Below are 18,738 nucleotides of genomic sequence, written 5' to 3' on the forward strand. Positions count from 1 at the left end.
TTGAACTTTAGTTTTAGGGACCTTGAATAGAATGGTATTGTAACAGATATTCTAATGATATAATATAGTTCTTGTATTGTCTAATTTGATCTACCTCCTCGGGAAACCGAGATGGTGACACCGTCATATACTGGAATGGTCCTTGGTAAGGCGTTCTGGTGTGCGGGGGTGTTACACCGATGCAGTTGGTGCGCTCCGTCACTTGTTACGACGGGAGGCCCCGACCATGGTTTTTCTGTGCGAGACGAAACTCAGTGGTCGTGAAATGCGGACTGTTCTTGCGAAGTTCGATTGTTATTTTGATATGGCAGTTGATAACGTGGGCAGGTCCGAAGGGCTCGCGTTTTGGTGGAACAAGGAGATTAAATGTGAGTTTGTTTCTTCTTCGGTCCATCATATGGATTTTATTATCAGGGATGAGAATGGGGACTGGCGGGTTACTGGTTTCTATGGGTGGCCTATGGTTGCGGATCGTCACCTTTCATGGGAGCTCTTACGGGTTTTGGGGAGACAATCCACGTTACCTTGGATGTGCATCGGGGACTACAATAAAATTTTATATGCTAATGAGATGAGACGAGGGCAAGGAGCTCAATGGCAAATGAACAATTTTAGGGAAGCAGCTGATGAGTGTGGCTTGGTTGATGTCCGTTATGAGGGATATGCTTTCACTTGGGATAATGGGCAAGCGGGGGATGATAACAACAGAGTAGAATTGATCGAGCTATGGGCAATAACGAGTGGCTGGAGAAGTTCCCTTATGCTCGGCTAAGGCACTTGGAGCGGGAGTGGTCGGACCATTCTCCTTTGAAGTTGGTTTTGGATAGGAGGGATAGTGTGGGGCAGCAGACGAAGAGGTTTAGATTCGAGCAAATTTGGGTGGGGGCCGAGGGGTGTGAGGATGCGGTGTTGAGGGGCTTTGAACGTGGGGGCATTGATCTTGTGGAAGCCTTAAATGAGAGTGCGACGGAATTACATGCCTGGAAGTGTGTGAGCATTGGAAAAATTGTGGTCCATTGCGTCGAAGCGTAGTCAAATTGCGAGACTGAATGAGGGTGGCCGTTCTATAGAGGAGGTTCTAAAGAGGCGGAAATTGGTAAAGGAAGTCGCTGATTTGTGCCGACAGGAGGAGCAATTTTGGAGGCAAAGATCGCGTGCCCTTTGGCTCAAAGACGAGGATAAGAACACGAGCTTTTTCCACAAACAAGCGGGGCAGAGAAAGGCAAAAAATTATATCAGTAAGCTAGTGGATGATGGGAGCGTGGTTAGGAGTGGGGATGAAGTTGTATCACGAGTTGCGACGGACTACTTTACTGAGCTATTTACGGCCTCTTCTCAGCGTGATTTTCATGGGGTTTTCGAGGGCATGGAGGGGCGGGTTACGGAAGAAATGAATCTGTTGTTGTCACGGAATTATAGCGAGGAGGAGGTTCTTGAAGCGCTAAATCAAATGCACCCTCTTAAGGCTCCTGGACCGGATGGTATGAATTGCCTTTTCTATCAGACATATTGGCATATTGTGGGTCCGTTGGGTGACGAGTACGGTTTTGGGCGTGTTGAATGGAGCACCTATGCTAAATGGTCTTAATCATACTCATATTGTCTTGATCCCGAAGAAGAAGGCGCCCGACAAAATTCGTGATTTCAGGCCTATTAGTTTATGTAATGTGGTGTATAAGCTGATTTCGAAAATCTTGGCAAACCGGCTCAAATTGTTTTTGAATAATATTGTGTCGGAGAATCAAAGTGCGTTTACACCCGGAAGTTTAATTACGGATAATGTTCTTATTGCGTTCGAGCTGTTTCATTTTATGAAGAATTCGAGGCATAAGGAGGGGCATATGGCGGTTAAGTTAGATATGACAGAGGCTTACGATCGGGTCGAATGAGACTTTTTGGAGCAGCTGCTGCGAGTCATGGGTTTTCATGGGGAGTGGGTGGATAGGGTTATGACGTGTGTTACGATGGTTTCTTCAGCTGTTCTTATTAATGGTAATGTGAAGGATGTGTTCCAGCCGGCTCGTGGTTTGAGACAAGGTGATCCGCTTTCTCCATATTTATTTATTTTATGTGCGGAGGTCTTGTCTAACTTGATGCGAAGGGCGATTGTAGCTGGCTCACTCCATGGGTTACGGGTTGCGTCACATGCTTCGGTTATATTGCATTTATTATTTGCCGATGATAGCATTTTTTTCATTAAGGCGAGCGAGGAGGAGGCAGCTGAGGTAAGTAACATTCTTGGTCGCTATGAGTTGGCTTCGGGGCAGAAGGTAAATTTGGATAAAACGACGGTGTCGTTTAGCCGTGGGGTGTCGGATGAGAGGAAGAGTCGTATCGCGGCGAGGCTGGGGGTGAATACCGTGGAGGAGCAAGAACGTAATCTTGGTTTACCAACTGTGGCGGGTCGGTCAAAGAAGCCAATTACGGATATAGTATGCAATAAACTTTATAAACGCTTGCAAGGGTGGTGCGAGAAAATTTTGTCTAGGGCGGGTAAGGAGGTTCTTATAAAGGCGGTAGCCAATTCACTCCCTACCTATGTGATGAGTGTGTTTAAACTCCTTGCTTCTTTTTGTGACGAACTTAGAGCGATTGTGTCGAGGTTTTGGTGGGGCCAAGAGGAGGGAAAGAAGAGGAAAATCTCATGGGTGTCGTGGAAAAGAATGTGTACCCCGAAATGTATGGGGGGCATGGGGTTTCGGGATTTTGATGCTTTGAACCGTGATCTTTTGGGGAAGCAAGCTTGGCGTCTGTTGATGGAGCCGGAGTGTTTGTGGGCTCGTCTTATGCGTGGGAAGTACTACGGGGAGGGTGATTTCTTGACCGCGGGGTGTGGTAACAATCCGAGCTACACTTGGAGCGGGATTCTAGGGGCTCGTGAGGTAGTGATACGGGGCTTGCGACGATGCATTGGGAATGGCTTAGGAACGTTGGTGTGGCGGGATGCTTGGATAGGGGGCACCCAAACCGGAAATGTTTTATCACCGAGGGTTGAGGGAAGGGAGGAAATGACGGTGGCCGAGTTGATGACGAGTGATGGCCGTGCTTAGGATGTGGAAAAATTGGAGGAATGCTTGTTGCCTTTCGAACAGGAGCGGGTTTCTAATATTCGGTTGGGTCGTCAGGGGTATGAGGACTCGTGGTACTGGAGTTTGGAGCGGGATGGTGAATATACTGTACGGTCTGCATACAAGTTGCTTGTGGGGGAGGATGTTGAGAGATGGAGACGTCGAGTTGGGAGAAGAGCAAATGACTATGAAACAATTTGTGGAAGGTCCAAGTGTGGCCTCGGATCAAGCTTTTCTTTTGGCAATTGTGCAACGACGCTTTAGCTACAAAGGTAAATTTATATAATCGAGTCGGTCAAGATGATGTCTTGTGTCCGTTGTGTCAATGTCAAATTGAGTCGAGTCTTCATTTGTTTCGGGATTGTGGGATTACAAGGGGTGTGTGGGAGGAGGTGGAGCTGCTGGGGGAAGAGGGGGTGGGGGATATCTCGGTGTGAGATTGGGTGGAGGGGTGTTGGCGTGGGTTGGGGAAGAGGGAGTATGGGTTAATGACGGTTGTGTGTTGGGCGGTTTGGGAGGCGAGAAACCGGGTCATTTTTTAGGGAGGACGGGTTGAGGTGGCCGATGTGGTAAGGAGAGTGCAGCGGGTTGTGGAGGAGATTGAAGGGGAGTCGATGGTGTGGGCTCAGAGGAGTGGAGGGCAGCAGTTGGTCGATGGGGTGCGGGTGGATGGATGGCGGGCTCCTGATATGGGTTGGGTGAAGCTTAATGTTGATGCGGGGGTGAAAGATGGTGTGGGTGTCGGTATTGGTGCCGTATGCCAAGATAGTGAGGGAAAGGTGCTTTGGGGAATGGCGCATAGTCGGAGGGAGGTTTGGGAGGTTCATGTGGCGGAAGCAGTGGCAATCCTTGAAGGACTCGAGGTAGCGGTGGACAAAGGCCATGATCGTATAATTGTGGAAAGTGATTGCTCGCAAGTGATTGAAGCTTTGAGGCAACGTAGACAGGACGTAGTTTGTTTTCTTTCATTATAAACGATATTTTACGGTTTTGTGTTTCTTTTTCTTCTGTTTTTTGGTCTTTTAGTAGTAGACGAAACAATTCGGTGGCTCATGAGTTAGCACATGTGGCGCCTGTAGGTTCTGGTAGAATTGTTTGGGTCGATAAACTGCCTGAGGTCGTTGATCGACTTGTTATTTCTAGTTAATGAATGTACCCAGTTGGGTTTCAAAAAAACAAATAGTACTCCTTCTGTCCCGGTCAATTGTTGTCCTTTGATTTTGGCACAAATACCAAACAAAGAGAAATGGGTCAATTACTAAAGGACATGCGGAACAAATTAAGTGTGAATGATCAAATTATTCATTAAATGTATTTTTAAAATAGAAAGGACAACAACTCAGTGAGACACCCTAATATAAAAAAGGACAATAAATAACCGGGACAGAAGAAAAATATAAAAAACTCAGTTGTAGCCTTTAGAGGAAATTGGCAATGTGAAATGGGAATTTGTGATTGTAAAAGGTTTAGAAAATTCGTCCTACTAAGTGCTAACGCTGCAAATGTGATGTGGTACTGGTACTACACTACAAGTCTATAGCCCACCAGGTAAGGCTAAGAATTTACGGTCCGTTTTTCTTAAGACCATTGTTTTTGGTCTGAAATAAGACGGGTAACATGTCATCATTTTTACAATAAAATGTTGTTATTTTTTGATAACATGTTACCATTATTGTTCACATCATTTTCAGGGTAAAAAATGACACATCTAGTCATAACATTTTGTGAATTAATTGGTTAAATCTATAAAATACTATTAAAAGCCTAAACTAAAATGGCTCATAAAGTCCACGTCAACAAAGCCACGTGTGATTGTAAAATGCCACGTCTGATTAACGCAATGCCACATCAATAAAATACTATAAAAAGACATGTTGAGGAAATTCTTAAAACGCCACATTGCAAGAAATTCTAAGCTAATGATGTGCCACGTTGCACACTTAAATTGCACAACTTCAGAAAAACTCCGCACTGTCTGTAAATCAAAATGTTAAGGGTCGCTTACCCGCTGCAACTTAATTCTCAATTAACCAGTATGAATGCAATTAACTATTCTCTTTCATGTAATCATGGCGGTCCATTTTCTTTTCCATTAATTTATGTAACTTTTCTTACTCTTCATCTTCCTTACAAATAAATTGCAAATAAATATTTTACATTAAATAGGATAATAAGTATTTAGTCATTTTTTAACTACCGGGTAGTATTTAAACCCCTTACATGCATAGTTGTGAGATTAATCATCGTGCAACAATCGTAATGTTGTGTTTTTGTCATATACTCCATACTAACCTATTAGCATCATACGTGGTTCTCATAAAGCTGAAAGTGGTTGCATGGGATGATCAGTCTGCACATTATTGTAAAATATATTATGGTAAATTGTTCTTATTTCAATAATTTGTGTGATACTAAAAACTCCAGAATGATTCATAGAGGCACTAAATTTGTTACATTTCTACTCCGTGTATGATAATGTGTTTTTTTTTAGGAAATGTATTATAATGATAAGATATTGTTGAATTACAGTTTTGTATTTTTGCTATATTTTTGGATTTTTAGAATTTTTTAGTCTATTATTTCTGTAGAGATACCAAGTTTCACACGTTTCATAGAGAGCTTATAGTGTATGATGATGCTTATAAAATACTACATTTATTTCAATTCTATTGTCCCTCTCCCCGTAAATCTTATCTCACGTTTAAATATTATTTCTTGATTTAACTTCAGGAGTTAACAAGCATTTGGGCTCACATGGATTGCTAAGATAAAGCAATGAAATAACCCAAATTATTATATGAACATTCATGGAAAGATAAAGGACAAAAAAGTTATGCAATTCCTTAATGCAATCATTTGCTATCTTTTTATCTTTTGTAAGTAGTATTTGACAAGTCATTTTATCGGACAAATTTTAGTTGAATTTTTAGACTTAGACCAAAGCCGATGTTGGTCGACCAATCATAGATGAAATTTTTAGACATAAGTCCAAGGCAATGTTGGCCGAATATAATAAACGTAGGAAAGCTCTCTGAATGGAGTTCCAGTAAAATGCTTAAATAGAAATATACAACAAGCTTAGGCCGCCTATCAAATAAATCAAAGCGTCTTGCTTGTGACAGGCTAATCCCGTCACAAGTTTGTGACCTCTCACAAAAAGGGAGAGACGACAAGGTGGGGCACTCCCATGTGCTTCCCCACTCACTTCTCTAAAGGTATTTTGTTAGAGGAAATAATATCTGTCATAAGCTTGTGACGGATCACAAATGAGATTTTGTGCAAATAAATCAGTAAGTCTTGTGAGTGTGAGAGACCGTCTTTCACTAATTTAGTGAGATACATAAAAGGGAAATGACAAAACTCTAACTTGCTCACCCCATCATGAGGGAGAGGTGTGAGAGGTCTTTCAATAATATTATTGAGAGACCGTCTTTCCAAAGTCTTTGTGAAGATGAAATATTAAAAGATTGATTTCAACTATCCTCTCATACACGTTCAACTACCAGGCGGTGTAATAACTTGAAACACAATTTGTCCAATTCCTATCCTAGTGGGCATAGGATAGAAAAACCGTTTATTTTAATGTTCATTTATTTACTTTCAATTCTGCATTTCTTACTTCACTAAACTTCACTAAACTTGACTATCTCATCTTATGATACACTCCACATCATGCATAAAAAACCTGGATTTAGCGAGGTAAATGAAACCGTATTTATCCCTTACCTTTTGTAAGAAGGATGTTTAAATTCATTAATTAATACTCTCTCGGTCTTATTTATTACAAATAAATGAGGCTAACGGAACACTAAAATAAACTTAAGAGCTCTCTTATCTCAACCACGAAATTGAGATTCAATTCTCTCCAGGATATAGTACACTCATTTGAATAAAAAAAAGAATTATACATTTTGCATTTCAATATTTAAAAATCACTCTCTAAGCTCAAGTTACAAAAAATCACTCCCTCCACTTTTTTTTTTCACCCATTTCTTTCTACACGCATATTAAAAATAATAATTAAAGAATGAAAAAGTAATAAAAGAGTTGTAAGTGGAGTGAAAAGAATGATTAAAGAATGAAAAAGTAATAATAGAGATGTAATTAGGGTGAAAAGAATGATTAAAGAATGAAAAAGGTAGTCCAAATAAGGAAAGAAGAGAAATGGGGTGAAAATAGATAATTTGCCAAAAAGGGAAATGGGGTGAAAATAGAAAAGTGGAGGGAGTACCGGAGTATAAGATACGGAGGTACTATACAGTTAACACATTCTTATTTGTGACGGCCGATATCCCTCATAAGCTTGTGACGGCTCAAGTAAAACCCACATGGGTGGATAAGACAAATCATTTGTAATTCCCTCGACACTTTAATTTTCGTCTTATCTACCCATATGGGTGATATTTGACCCGTCACAAGGGAGACTTATTGCACAGTTAATAGATGTTTATGTTGAAATTGGCATGGAATATTTCCGCTTTCTTTATCGATTACCCGACAACAGAAAGTATAAAGTAGAAAAAAAAAATAAATGATCTCGTGCATTGCACGGGTATAAAAACTAGTTTTCTTTAAAAATGCCAACATTTTATCCGTCTGATAAATAAGACAAAAAATGTCCGTCTGAAACAAGAATTTGTGAAGAATTTAAGGTAGTAGTCCCTCAATTCAACTCTAACACTATATATTTCTATTTCACAAATTCACCCTTATGACGGAGGGTATCCGTCACAAACTTGTGACGGGTACCATATCGTCTCACAAAAAACCCATAAGGGTGAGAGAAGGAGCACATGGGGTGGGTGCCCACCTTGTCCCCTCTACTCATTTCCACTCACATAATACCCGTCGCAAGATCCGACCCGTCACAAGGGAGACCTACTGTTTCTATTTTATACTCCCTCCCAGTCACTATAATGTTCCCTCTTTCCCGAAACGGATTATTCAACTAATGTTCCCCTTTCTATTTTTAGAAACTTTTACTCTTATTTTATTCATTCCTCTCCTATAACCAAACCCCACACAACTCTTTTACTCTTATTTTATTACTTTCCTTTATGTTTTGGCCCCACAATTCTTTATTTAACTACTAATAATTCATCTCTCTCTCCTATCACCAACCCACACAACCCTTTTACTCTTATTTTAATATTTTTCCTAAAGTATTGTGCCAAAATAAAATGGGAAGATTACGATGAATGGGAGGGAGTACAATATTCACAAGTGAGACTTAATTTCGATTTTCTCTCAATACGTAAGTGAAAATATATATATTCATGTAAGATCTTGTTTGATGCGTCTTTATGAGTAAAAATATCTAACTTTTACTCCCTCCTATTCAATATAAACTTCCTTATTTCTTTTTCCGTCTATTCACAATAACTTCCTTATTTCCTTTTTTTGTTAGTGTTTATGTGGTCCAAATTTAATTGTATGGTGGATAGTGTATTTGTGTGGTCTAAATTTATTTATATAGTGGGTAGTGTGTTTTCTTAAATTGTGTGTCAAAATGGGAAGTTTACCGTAAATAAGAGGGAATATAATTTTTGCAAATACGTAACTAAAGATATTTACCACGTAAAATAAGCGTTAACAAACGTGAAATAGCAAATGCGTAGTGTGGAGTTAAATGGAGGAGTATATATCGTGATCCTATGACTTGCATTGATTTTTCATAGTATAAACTTCGTATAAAACAAAATATTATATCGTGATCGAGAGGGTAGTAACAGTAACGTGATGTTATCTAGCATGAAGAATTTTCTCGATTAGAGATGTTGAAAGCCCACTAATTCTCTCATCGAAGTATTTTAGTAGCTAAATACTTAGGAATCTCAAAGTTAATTGTAGAGGGTGATAATTTATGTGTTATTAACTCAATCCGAGGTACTTGGCAAAATCCTTGGGAAATTTCTAATATTATCAAGGATGTGAAATTAGACCTTCATTTTTTCGATGAAGTGATAATTAAATACTGCTTTCGTGAAGCCAATAAGGTTGCTGACTTCATGGTTTCTATTGGACATTCATGTCCAACTCTTTCGAGGTGGTTTGATAGCCGGTGGCTTTAATTTACCTCCCTCATTCGAAAAGATGAGATAGGTTGATCATATCCTAGAGGATCAACCTAGTTTTCTTACCTTAAAAAAAAAATCTCTCATCGAATAAAAAAAAATCTCACAATCGTAAATTTTAATAAGGCTAAATTGTGTTTGTGATTTTAAAGTTAATGACCATGACCATACCAATATACCATGGTAATAAACTACGACATAATAATTAGTAAAAAGTCAAAAAAGTAGGTTAATGTTGTGACTAAATATCCATATAACTTTTTTAAAGAAATATATACACATTTAGGGGGCGTCTGGTTGAAAGTTTATAAGAAAGGGAAAGGGAAAAGGGAAACAAAGTAATTGATTTTCTTTGTTAGTGTTTGTTTGACACAAACAAAGAGAATGAAATTTTCTCCCTTACCCCTCAATCCATCTAATTCCTTACCCTCCACCCCCCAAGGTACAAGATTTCATTACCTTGTTACCCCTTCAACCACATTATTTACCTACCACCACACTTACAACTCCCACTACACTAGTCACCATTAAGACATCACCACCACCACCACCACCACCACCACCACCAAAACCACAGCCACCCCAAATAAACCACCACCACAACACCACCGCCACAACCAACATGACGCCATCACCACCACCACCACCGCCCCACCACCACCACCGCCCCACCACCACCACCACCACCACTACATCCACCCACCTAAACCACCACCCGCACACCAAAACAAACCACAACCCACCACACTTTATTTTCTTAATGTAACCAAACAACTAGTTAAGTTGTAGGTAATTCCTTACCTTTCCCCATCTTACCCTTTCTAATTTCATTTCTCTTTCCCTTTCTTTAACCAAACGCCCCCTTAGATACTAAAGTATTTATTAGGGCAATCTCTTACAGAGTATAAATTAAACTTTTATAATATTCTATTTTTTTTATTTGTAAGAGTTACGTGTAACACCCCCTCATACCAAGGTGCCTTACCAGGACCACCCTACCATGAAAGTGCGTTACCATCTCGGTTTCCCGAGGTTAGTATATACCAAAGCGTCTGAATTGAGCATCATTATTAAAGTAATGTAAAATGCAAAGTTTACAATATCCAAAACCAAATACTGTCTAACGAAATACAACTTCAAAGTCTTAACATTAAAAGAAAACTCGCTAAAACTCAGACGGTGATGCTATGACTCGTGGTGGCAAATCTCCCAAGATAATCCCCAAGCTCTCACTAGCAAAACCTGTCAAGCCTGCTCACCATCCCCGAATGGATCACCGCAGATTCCACAAACAACAACGGGGTCAGTATTATGCAAATAACAAGACAAACAAATGCAATATTCGTCTGATCATCATCAACTCCCAATCACCCAAGCTCACATAGTAACCGACTACACACTAAAGTGTGTAGCCCTGCCAGATTACCCATCGCAACAGGTAATCCTCGCCGCCAGTGGGTGACCGCAGCCGATCCCACCTAGTCCAGCTCCTCAACGAGCGACAACGATCCCTGTCCCTTAATGTGCACATCCCCTCCCGTGGCGGGTTCCACGGAGGGCGAACTAGGGTGTGAAGCCACTCCCGCAAGTGACTCCACCACAATCACAATCACATGACATTACAGTCATCTCAATCCCCTCACACCAACACAGTCACAAAAACCTTCATTCTACGATGATCAATAGACGACGATAATTACAACAACAAGTCATGTAAAGCACATTAAACTGAGTAGGGAAACCCTACCTTAGCAACAACAATGATATGCAACACGAACAATTAAAAAGGCTCCTCTACGAAGTCTTCTCCTATACAATGATCATGCAACACGATTACACTTTGTACAATTCTCAAAACCTTCTTCTCATATAAATGTACAGTAACTCACAACAATACAAATAATCATGAAGATGGAACTTACCAACAGTGCAACGAGAACTTATACGCAAAGACCACGACAATTATCCACACAATGACGCTACGAAATGCTTAAGAGGAGGATTAGGGAATGATTTGGGTGTGATTAGGTTAACGTAGAAATGATAATGCTTAGGAAATGATATTAGAAACTGACGCGGTTGTATAAAATACCCTAAACATTCCCTAATCGAACCGTCGAAATAACACTCCGCCAAACCGGACACTCGGTCGAGTAAGTGCATACTCGGCCGAGTGTCCAATACTCGGTCGAGTATTCACTATACTCGGCCGAGTATTCCTCGGCAGAACCAAAATAACACGTACCCAGAGTACTACTCGGCCGAGTAGGCTCTACTCGGTCGAGTAGACTCCAAAGAGAATCCGTAGTGTTACAATCTTTCCCCCTAAAAAGAACTTCGTCCCGAAGTTCACACTCTACTACACAAGCAAGCACAACACTACGTCACAAGACTATAACAATTATATGAGACAACTCCAAGGAACTATACAAGCATCACAACAAGTTACCCCAAACTCATCTCCCGACTCGAACCAAACAAAGAAAACACAACAAACACCATCGCGACCATCTCCTACCCCCCCTAAAAGACAACGGTTACGTCCCCGTAACCAAACATACCTGATCAAAAAGGTTAGGAAAACGTTCTCGCATAGCTTCCTCAGGTTCCCATGTGGCTTCCTCCACATTATGATTAGACCAAAGGACCTTGAGTAAGACCGTCTCACCATTCCGGGTCTTACGAACCTTGCGATCAAGAATCTCCTTAGGAATCTCGGCATAGGACAAGGATTCATCAAGCTCGATGTTCTCCATCTCGAGGATGTGCGACGGATCACTCACATATTTCCGGAGTTGAGACACATGAAAAACATTGTGCACTCTATCCAAAGCTGGTGGTAAAGCTAGCCTGTAGGCTACCTCGCCAACACGGTCCAGAATTTCATAAGGACCTATAAACTTTTGGCTTAGTTTACCCTTTTTCCCAAACCTCATAACACCTCGCATAGGTGACACTTTCAAAAGCACCTTGTCACCTACCGCGAACTCAATGTCCCTGCGGTGTAAGTCGGCGTAGCTCTTCCGCGATCTTGAGTCGCTCTCATCTTTTGGCGAATCAACTGGATTTGCTCAACCATATCTTGAACCAATTGTGGCCCTAAAACCACTGCCTCGGAACTATCATCCCAACAAACTGGACTTCGGCATTTTCGGCCATACAAAGCTTCAAAAGGTGCCATCCCAATGCTTGTATGATAACTATTATTGTATGAAAACTCGACCAAATCAAGTCTGTCTTCCCAACTGCCCCCAAAGTCCATAACACATGCCCTTAGCATGTCTTCTAAGGTCTTGATGGTCCGTTACGTCGACCATCGGTTGCGGATGAAAAGTCAGTACTCATTTTCAACGTTGTACCCATCAACTCTTGCAGTTCTTGCCAAAACTTTGATATGAACCTCGCATCACGATCAGAAACGATATCTTTCGGAATACCATGTAACCGAACCACATGCTTTCCGTAACCCAATGCCAGCTGCATCTTAGACCAAGTATCCTTCATGGGGACGAAATGGGCTGATTTGGTTAACCGATCCACAATCACCCAAATCATGTTGTTACCTTGTTGTGACCTAGGTAACCCCACAATAAAGTCCATGGAGATCGACTCCCACTTTCACTCGGGCACTGTCAAAGACTGAATCTTACCTTGGGGTCTCCTTTGTTCACCTTTGACCCTTTGGCAGGTCAAACATCTAGCCACAAACTCAGCTACATCTCTCTTTATGTTCGGCCACCAAAAAGTCTTCTTAAGGTCTCTCAAAAGCTTGTCACCACCCGGTGAATCGAATAAGGAGTGCAATGAGCCTCGACAAGATCATTCTCCTTAACTCGCATCGTCAGAACACACCATCTCCCATCAAAACGAACACTCCCATCTGGATGTATAGAGAACCTGGAAGCTGCTCCACTCTCTACCTTTGACTTCCACTCCTGGATCTTAGGATCAAGCTCTTGCTTACTTTTGATGTTTTCATACAACTCTGGCTCGATCGTCAAATCCCCGATGGTATTCCCCTCTCGAATCATAAAGATTCCCAATCTAGACATCTCATCTCTCAACTTCAGCAAGGACATAGATGTACATAGCGAATGAACGCTCTTCCTACTCAATGCATCTGCGACAACATTAGCTTTACCCTCGTGATAGATGATCTCCATATCATAATCTCCAATCAGCTCCATCCACCGCCTCTGTCGCATGTTAAGCTCCTTCTGAGTGTAGATATACTTTAGACTCTTATGATCAGAGAACACCTTAAAAGTTGCGCCATAAAGGTAGTGCCTCCAAATCTTAAGAGCGAACACAATCGCACCCAGACTCCAAATCATGAGTAGGGTAGTTCTCCTCATATTGCTTCAATCGCCTCGAAGCATAAGCTATCACTCTCCCTCCCCGCATCAAGACACAACCTGCACCGTTCTTTGAAGCGTCGGTATAGACCTCAAAGTTCTCACAACCCTCTGGCAAGGCTAGGATAGGAGCTGTGGTCAAGCGTTCTTTTAAGGTCTGAAACGCCGTTTCACAACTCTCATCCCAAACAAATCTGACTTCCTTCCTCATCAAGGATGTCATAGGCCGTGCTATGGTAGAGAAATCTTTCACAAATCTCCTGTAGTAGCCGGCAAGGCCTAAGAAACTCCGAATCTCAGCAACATTCTTCGGTGATTCCCACTTGGTAACGGCCTCAATCTTACTAGGATCCACAGATACCCCCTTCTTGGATATTACATGGCCCAGAAAAGCCACTTCCTCTAACCAGAACTCACACTTGGATAACTTGGCATAGAGCTGATTTTCTCTCAAAGTCTGCAGAACTATCCTCAAGTGCTCTTCGTGCTCTTCCTTAGTCTTAGAATACACTAGGATATCGTCGATGAAAACAACCACAAACCTATCCAAAAATGGTGTGAAGATCCGGTTCATCAAATCCATAAAAGCTGCTGGTGCATTGGTCAACCCAAAAGGCATCACTACGTACTCGTAGTGACCATAACGAGATCGAAACGCTGTTTTAGGAATATCCTCATCCGCTATCCTCAGTTGATGATACCCCGACCTCGAGATCAATCTTAGAACACACCACTCCACTTAGCGATCGAACAAATCATCAATCCTCGGCAACGGATACTTATTCTTCATCAGTAACCCGATTAAGCTCTCTCGTAATCAATGCACGATCTCATACTCCCATCTTTCTTCTTTACAAAAAGAACTGGGGCTCCCCACGGTGACACGCTAGGCCTGATATAACCCTTGTCTAACAACTCATGTATCTGCTTCTTCAACTCAGCCAACTCTTTAGGTGCCATACGATAAGGTGCTTTAGATATAGGACCCGTTCCCTGCTTAAGCTCCACGCTGAAATCGACATCCCTCTTGGGAGGCAAACTCGGTATTTCCTCAGGAAAGACATCTTCGAATTCTTTCACCACGGAAATCTCAGAAGTTGTCGGCGGCTCTACTCGGTGATCTCTCACATGACAAAGAATTAAGGGACACTTCTTCCTTAAACATGACTTTAAAGTCATAACTGCTATAAACCTACACTTAGGCTTTACCACAAACCCTCTATAGGACACCCTAGCACCCTTGGGACCCTTTAAAGACACTCTCTTTTGTCTACAATCTATCCTGGCATCATACCTACCTAGCCAATCCATCCCGACAATCACCTCAAACCCATCCTTAGGAAACTCTAACAGGTCTCTTGGTAAATCTACCCCTCCAATCACCATAGATATACCCTTATATAACTTGAGACACGACACGAGACTCCCCAAAGGTATGAACACATCATCTTTTACAACCTCAAACTTTCCCAAACCCATAGACACAAACATGACCTTTAGACACAAAAGAATGTGTAGCCCCAATCAAACAAAACAAAGGACGGTACATTATTAACAAGAAAGGTACCGGTAACTACATGAGCATCATCTTGTGCTTCCTGCTTATCCATCATGAAGAGCTTTCCACTATTCTTCCGTCCTCCACCCCGAATCAAGCATTGGAGGTACTTGGCTTAGGCGCCGAATCCTGGGTGACACCGTTATTCGGCGCGATAAGATCCACCACCATCGCGGTTGTAACCGCCCGGTTACCCCCGTCCACCTCTATTGCCCTATGAACCTCCCGGTCGGTTGCTAGCAAAACTCGAGTCGGCCCCGAGAGAAATTTCCGATCGAGCTCTGAACCATTCTTCTTGTAACTCGTGCATTCCCGCCTTTTGTGGCCTATCCCACCACAGTTGAAACACGTAAGGTTGGTGTTGTCACTTACAGCCCGACCTCCATTCTTTCCCCAACCACGAGAACCTCCAGAGAAACCAGCTCCACTAGAGAAAGCCTTGGCATGATTGAAATTCCCTTTCTTGTTGGTTGGTGATTGTTGTTCCCGCTATCGGCCTTCCTCTTTTCGTAGATCCTCTCCTCGATCTCCCTTGAGAGATCCACCATTCTCTCAGCTTGACCCGCCCTCAGATACACTTCCTTGAGGTCAGTAGCAACCCCAGCCGGCATACGACTCACGATCTTAGCAGACAAACCCCTCTCAAAGCGGAGAGCCAAACCTCTTTGCCCGAGCCGCATATCTTCCACATAACGAGATAGCTCCAAAAACGATGATAGTAATCGTGACTCATCATCTCCTCGGACATGGTGAAAGAATCAAAGTCGGATCTCATCTTGTGTCGGATATGCTCCGGCACAAACCGCTCTCTCTCATAGCACTCTTCAACCTGCAGGACCACGGAATAGCCCCTTCCGCCTGGTAGTAAGCTCTAGCATCATCCTTGACGTTCTGCCACCAAACTGCAGCTTCTCCTCTTAGGTAGTACACTACCTGCTCAACAATCATGTCCTCGGGGCACTTAACCATTTCCATGAGAGCTTCAATCTCACGGTGCCACTTCTCGAGCAGCTTTGGTTCACCTACCCCGTCATATGTGGGAGGGTGGAAACGAGCAATGTTGATGCTAAGCTGGGTTGCATCCATCGTCTTCTCGTTTCCTTTTCCCACATTTTTGAGAGCTTCAAGGAGAGCCTCTTGTTGCTCAATCATGCGAGCAACCTCATCAAGAGTCATCTCTCGAAGCTTGGATCTGCGCGGAGTTCTTTTGGGCGGCATTTTGGTGAGCCGATAAGAATGAAAGAAACGTAAACACATGCTCAAAATTTAACACCCTTCCGCCATAAGAGCACTCGGCCGAGTATACATCATACTCGGTCGAGTAAAGATAACTCGGTCGAGTACCCTCCCAGATACTCGGTTGAGTATCGACTCCAGAGACAAACGTCAAAACACAAAAAGAACACTCGGTCGAGTGCAACAACACTCGGCCGAGTGGACGCTACTCGGTCGAGTATACACTCATACTCGGTCGAGTTATCACAAACAGTAGCAAATGCTACTTTCCATCAAACAACACTCGGTCGAGTTTTTGGCTACTCGGCCGAGTACTCCATACTCGGTCGAGTACCTGCCCTGCTCGGCCGAGTTACGCTATAAACAGATTTATAGATTACGATTCCCCTATCATGCTCATTATTCCCGCAGCAAATACTTAAGGACTTAAAACCATGTTATAATCACGTCAGCATGCAATGCATATATTAAAACTTTAACACCATATTGTAACCATATCAGCATCCAATTTGCACCTATGCTAAATCCAACGTTGAAATCACAACCCGTTTCATCTACTACTCCTTCCCATCACAACAGTTAAGAACTTCATCACACATATATGCAACTATCGACTTTTACCAACATGTATCTTCACATACGTGCACAGACAAAGCCTAGTTCACCTCACACTCCCCCCCCCCCCATGTTACCGGCTCGAGTTAGTAAGGGCCAATGTGCGACTCCGGGACGTCTCCCGAGTCTTTGCGGTAGCTCCAAACAACTCTCCCCGGGTTTATTTTATTTAGACTCCCTAGGTTCATTAAATTCATTTGTTTAGGTGCCGGAATCTTCGGCTCTGATACCACTTTGTAACACCCCCTCATACCAAGGTGCCTTACCAGGACCACCCTACCATGAAAGTGCGTTACCATCTCGGTTTCCCGAGGTTAGTATATACCAAAGCGTCTGAATTGAGCATCATTATTAAAGTAATGTCAAATGCAAAGTTTACAATATCCAAAACCAAATACTGTCTAACGAAATACAACTTCAAAGTCTTAACATTAAAAGAAAACTCGCTAAAACTCAGACGGTGATGCTATGACTCGTGGTGGCAAATCTCCCAAGATAATCCCCAAGCTCTCACTAGCAAAACCTGTCAAGCCTGCTCACCATCCCCGAATGGATCACCGCAGATTCCACAAACAACAACGGGGTCAGTATTATGCAAATAACAAGACAAACAAATGCAATATTCGTCTGATCATCATCAACTCCCAATCACCCAAGCTCACATAGTAACCGACTACACACTAAAGTGTGTAGCCCCGCCAGATTACCCATCGCAACAGGTAATCCTCGCCGCCGATGGGTGACCGCACCGATCCCACCTAGTCCAGCTCCTCAACGAGCGACAACGATCCCCGTCCCTTAATGTGCACATCCCCTCCCGTGGCGGGTTCCACGGAGGGCGAACTAGGGTGTGAAGCCACTCCCGCAAGTGACTCCACCACAATCACAATCACATGACATTACGGTCATCTCAATCCCCTCACACCAACACAATCCACAAAAACCTTCATTCTACGATGATCAATAGACGACGATAATTACAACAACAAGTCATGTAAAGCACGAGAACCGAGTAGGGAAACCCTACCTTAGCAACAACAAAAAGATGCAAACACGAACAATCAAAAAGGCTCCTCTACGAAGTCTTCTCCTATACAATGATCATGCAACACGATTACACTTTGTACAATTCTCAAAACCTTCTTCTCATATAAATGTACAAAGAACTCACAACAATACAAATAATCATGAAGATAGAACTTACCAACGATTAACGAGAACTTATACGCAAAGACCACGACGATTATCCACACAATGACGCTACGAAATGCTTAAGAGGAGGATTAGGGAATGATTTGGGTGTGATTAGGTTAACGTAGAAATGATAATGCTTAGGAAATGATATTAGAAACTGACGCGGTTGTATAAAATACCCTAAACATTCCCTAATCGAACCGTCGAAATAACACTCCGCCAAACCGGACACTCGGTCGAGTAAGTGCATACTCGGCCGAGTGTCCAATACTCGGTCGAGTATTCACTATACTCGGCCGAGTATTCCTCGGCAGAACCAAAATAACACGTACCCAGAGTACTACTCGGCCGAGTAGGCTCTACTCGGTCGAGTAGACTCCAAAGAGAATCCGTAGTGTTACATTACGAGTCCATTAACATTCACACCAAAGGAAGATGCTACAATATTAAACAATCAAGTCGGGTCGCGTTCCTGTTCGTGTCAATATAAACGGGTCACCACTACCCACCCTAACCCGACCAATCTAATTTTTCTATAACCCAACCCGACTTGTTTAACTCATTTATCTTTAAGGAGGTCATATTTAACCCGTTTAACCCGATAAACTAATACAATAAACTACACTTTATAAACCTAT

General features: G+C 42.4%; 1 protein-coding gene across 1 annotated transcript; it reads left to right on the forward strand.

The window, feature by feature from the left end:
- The first annotated feature begins 226 nt into the window (after positions 1–226).
- On the forward strand, positions 227–1,588 carry LOC141607115 (uncharacterized). The gene is made up of 2 exons (XM_074426473.1): positions 227–709; positions 1,028–1,588. Exons 1-2 carry the CDS (start codon positions 227–229, stop codon positions 1,586–1,588), a joined length of 1,044 nt encoding a protein of 347 aa, XP_074282574.1.
- The last annotated feature ends 17,150 nt before the right edge of the window (positions 1,589–18,738 follow it).

This window comes from Silene latifolia, chromosome 10 (genome assembly GCF_048544455.1).
Source record: "Silene latifolia isolate original U9 population chromosome 10, ASM4854445v1, whole genome shotgun sequence".
Lineage (NCBI taxonomy): Eukaryota > Viridiplantae > Streptophyta > Magnoliopsida > Caryophyllales > Caryophyllaceae > Silene > Silene latifolia.

What these genes read in the sequence shown, in the direction of transcription:
- LOC141607115 (XM_074426473.1), top strand. Translation starts at nt 227, where the DNA reads ATGGTTTTTCTGTGCGAGACGAAACTCAGTGGTCGTGAAATGCGGACT. An exon ending in CGGGGGATGATAACAACAGA is followed by an intron (nt 710 to 1,027) that starts GTAGAATTGATC and finishes ATTGCGTCGAAG; the next exon opens with CGTAGTCAAATTGCGAGACT.